General features: G+C 49.6%; 1 protein-coding gene across 1 annotated transcript; it reads left to right on the top strand.

Moving 5' to 3' along the window:
• The first annotated feature begins 383 nt into the window (after window positions 1-383).
• Window positions 384-1793, top strand: LOC110870840 (myosin-6-like). The gene is made up of 3 exons (XM_022119951.2): window positions 384-770; window positions 853-1143; window positions 1215-1793. Exons 1-3 carry the CDS (start codon window positions 429-431, stop codon window positions 1620-1622), a joined length of 1041 nt encoding a protein of 346 aa, XP_021975643.1. The 5' UTR covers window positions 384-428; the 3' UTR covers window positions 1623-1793.
• The last annotated feature ends 1899 nt before the right edge of the window (window positions 1794-3692 follow it).

Raw genomic sequence — 3692 nt, 5'->3', positions numbered from 1 at the left:
CGGCGAAAAAGGCTATGGATCAGCCTTTGAAGTCTCCGGGTCCTGAGGTCACCAGGCCAGCCAGCACCGGCCCTGTTAACATTTCGAAAGGGTCCGGCCGCTACTCTTCTAGCGGCGCGAGTTCTGGTGGAGCTGGGGGTTATAACCCCACTGTGGTAGGGGCGAAAGATACCGTTGGAGATATCTACTACAAGACATATACTGAAGAAGAGCGCGGTGACGCCCTCCATCATGCCCCCTGGAGCTTAAAACAGAAGGATACATTCGCTGAGTTTAGCGCTTCGCGCGAATGGTTTTTGAATTCCTTCCCCCCTGGTGAGGTCAATCGGCAAAGGGCAAAAACCCATGATATGTTATACCGCACTTATATTCTTGGGGAGGCCAATGCCCGCTCTGCCAACCATCAGATCGTTCGCGAATGGCGGACGATGGTCAGAGAACGTGCCGATTGGGAGGGTTACCGCGAGCGTACTCTGAAGCGAATTGCGGAGTTTGAGAAGTCGAAAGCTGCGCTCGACGAAGAAAGAGCCAAGTTTGAGGCTGACAAGAAGGCAGAGGAGTGGGGCCGCGAGGGGCTGCAGAAAAAACTCCACAATGCTGAGGAGCAACTGGCCAAGGAGAAGGCCGAGTTCAAGCGTATATGCGCCCAAGACAACGAGCGTACTTATGCTCTACGACAGAAGATCGTTGGTCTTGAGGCTACAGTTGCGGACTTGACCTCAAAGGTGGAGGAAGCGCAGGGTGAAAAAACTGCCAAGCAGCAGATGGAGGTTAGTTCTACTGATTCTCGCTCTTCCTTTTTGTGTACGAGATTTCTCTAAGTCAATTCTCAAGTTGTTTGTCAATTTTTAGGTTGAGCTGACTGAAGCCAAGGTGCAATTGTCTAACAAGGACAAGGATCTCCATGCCAAGGACGTTGAGATAGCGGAACTCAAGCGTCGCTTGAATGAGCAAATCGACAGATGCGAGTCCTTGGAGATTGACCTTGAGGCTGAGAAGGTCAAGGCTGCTGATGCGGAGGAGGCGCGTGCTGTGAGTACTGCCGCGCTGAATGTGGCTCAAACCAACTACTCTGAGGCTCAAGGTATCGTCGATACACTTGTCTCAGAAGCGGAGTGGATGCGCACTCGTGGAGTAGTGATGGTAAGTGTCTTGTGCTTTTTTCTTAAGTTGATTTGAAGAGTTTTTTCTTTAATGCTTATCTTTTGTTGAAGGTTGCCAACTCCATCTTGAATGCGAACGAGCTAGATCGCGCTGTGGCGGCTTTGACAGATGCGGCGCGTGCGGTGGGTCACCGAGGAGGTTACCTGGAGTGTGCTGATCATGTTGAGCAAATGCTTGGGCAAGAATTTGACACAAGCCACTGCTCAGTAACAGATCGTGCCGACGCTGCGCTGGCAAGTGCTGAAAATTCCTATGACAACCTCTCCTTGCCTATCATGGAGTTAGTTGTCGAATCGTTAAAGAAAGACGACTGGTGCCAGCGTCTTAAGGCAATCCTCGATCCACCAGTGACCGTCGAGGTGTCTGACGAAGAGCCTACTGGTGACGACGGTGATGATGGCAATGATGATGATGGTGAAGACGACGGAGATGATGGTGATGATGGTCGCGAAGGATAGGATAGTTTGTTTAGTAGGTAGTGGATAGGCATTTGTGCCTTTGTAATTTCTTTGAAAAATCTTATGTATGATGCTGCGCGGTTGCGCAAGTTGTTAATGAAACACTTTGTTTTTTCCGTTGCAATTCTTGCATTGTTATAAAAACTTATGCTAAATTAGTTCGAATAAATGGAAGCGTTTTCCAAGTATAAGGTGGCCACCCGGTCTCGCGCTTTGTTTGCGGAGGACCTTGGAGATGGTTTGAACCATCTCAAAATGCTGGAGTGTTTTCGCGGTAATCAGAAGTTTAACATGCATTTGTAACGAAAAAACAATGTAATAGAACATGTCGTATGTTTTCATTCAAGTCAAAAGTTGGCTCGTAGGCCTTCGTACATATTTGCCAATGGCTCGTAGCCGGCGTGGCGAAATTGAAAAATGGCGCAAGGCCGAAAAGATCACATATAGCATTTGCGCAATTGTTGCGCATTCCAAGTTCTTGGTAAGATGTGGCCATCTAAGGTGCGCAATTTGTAGGCCCCTTTGCCTAGGACCTCATGAATCAGATATGGGCCTTCCCATTTAGGTGCCAATTTCCCTGGGCGTTCCGCATTTGATGCTTCGTTGTCGCGAAAGACGTACTCCCCTGGATTGAAGGTACAAATGCGAACCCTTGTGTTGTAGTACCTTTCCAGCTGGGTTTTGTATTTGGCCTCTCTGATTCTTGCGATTTCGCGTCGTTCTTCTAACAAGTCTAAGTCTAGACGCCTTTCCGCTTCATTGTCAACCGTGTTGACCGTGGTCATTCGCGGCGAGGGCAGGCCAATCTCCGCCGGGATTACCGCCTCTGAGCCATAGACCAGGCTGAAAGGGGTCTCGCCGGTACTCGTCTTTGGCATGGTCCGATGAGCCCATAAAATGCTAGGGAGCTCATCGACCCATCCGCGCCGCCTTGTTCCTAATCTGGCCTTTATCCCTTCGACGATGCATTTGTTCACACTTTCCACTTGTCCGTTGCCTTGTGGGTGCGCAACGGAGGTGAAAGTGTGTTCAATGTTCATCTCCTTCATCCAGTTCTTAAGATCGTCTGAAGCAAAGTTGGTGCCGTTGTCTGTCACGATCTTGAGCGGGAGGCCGAATCTGCATATGATGTGCTCCCATATGAACTTGCGCACAATCATAGCCGTGGTGGATGCAAGGGCTTTGGCTTCTACCCACTTTGTGAAGTAGTCGACGGCTACTATGATGAACTTTACGGCGCCGGGAGCATCGGGGAAGGGTCCTACCATGTCAATTCCCCATTGTTGGAAGGGCCACGCGGTGGATACGGGGATAAGATCATTTTTAGGGCGCAGCGTTTTTGGAGCGTGCCTCTGGCAAGAGTCACACTTACGGATCTCCTTCATTGCATCGACATGCATACCCGGCCAGTAGTAACCGGCGCTCATGATCTTCGCGACAACCATCCTTGGCCCGGAGTGGATGCCGCAAATCCCTTCGTGGATTTCCCTTATCAGATAATTCGCGTCCTGGGGGTCCACACAGCGTAGTAATGGTCCCAGGAAGGATTTTCGGTACAAGATACCGCTGTTCATTTCGTACTGTAGGGCTTTGTTTTGGATCTTTCTTGCTTCCGCTTTGTTCTCGGGAAGCACCCCCTCTTGCAAGTATTGGATGATGGGGGTCATCCATGATGTCTGCCCTGTTTCGATTACGTTAACTTGGCGCAGTAAAACCGACGGGTTCTTGAGTACCTCTATCCTTACATCCTTGGCGAGATGTTGAAAGGAAGTCGAGGCGAGCTTGCTCAGGGCATCTGCAGGCTTGTTTTCTGAGCGGTTAATGTGTATAACTTTGTGAGATTTGAATTGCTGTAGCAATTCCTTCGCTTGGTCCAGATACAAGGCCATGACTTCACCTTTCGCGTCGTATATGCCGTTTACTTGACTGGCTATCAGGAGTGAATCCACATGTGCGCGCAAGTTTTTTGCTCCCATCTTGATGGCGAGGCGTAAGCCTGCCAGAAAAGCCTCGTACTCAGCTTCATTGTTGGTGTTTTTGAAGTCGAGCTTAATGGCGTAAGTAAACTCG

This window comes from Helianthus annuus, chromosome 8, assembly GCF_002127325.2.
Source record: "Helianthus annuus cultivar XRQ/B chromosome 8, HanXRQr2.0-SUNRISE, whole genome shotgun sequence".
In the NCBI taxonomy this organism is placed as follows: Eukaryota; Viridiplantae; Streptophyta; class Magnoliopsida; order Asterales; family Asteraceae; genus Helianthus; species Helianthus annuus.
The sequence above is the reverse complement of the archived record's forward strand: the minus strand, read 5'-3'. Positions and strand labels throughout refer to the sequence as shown.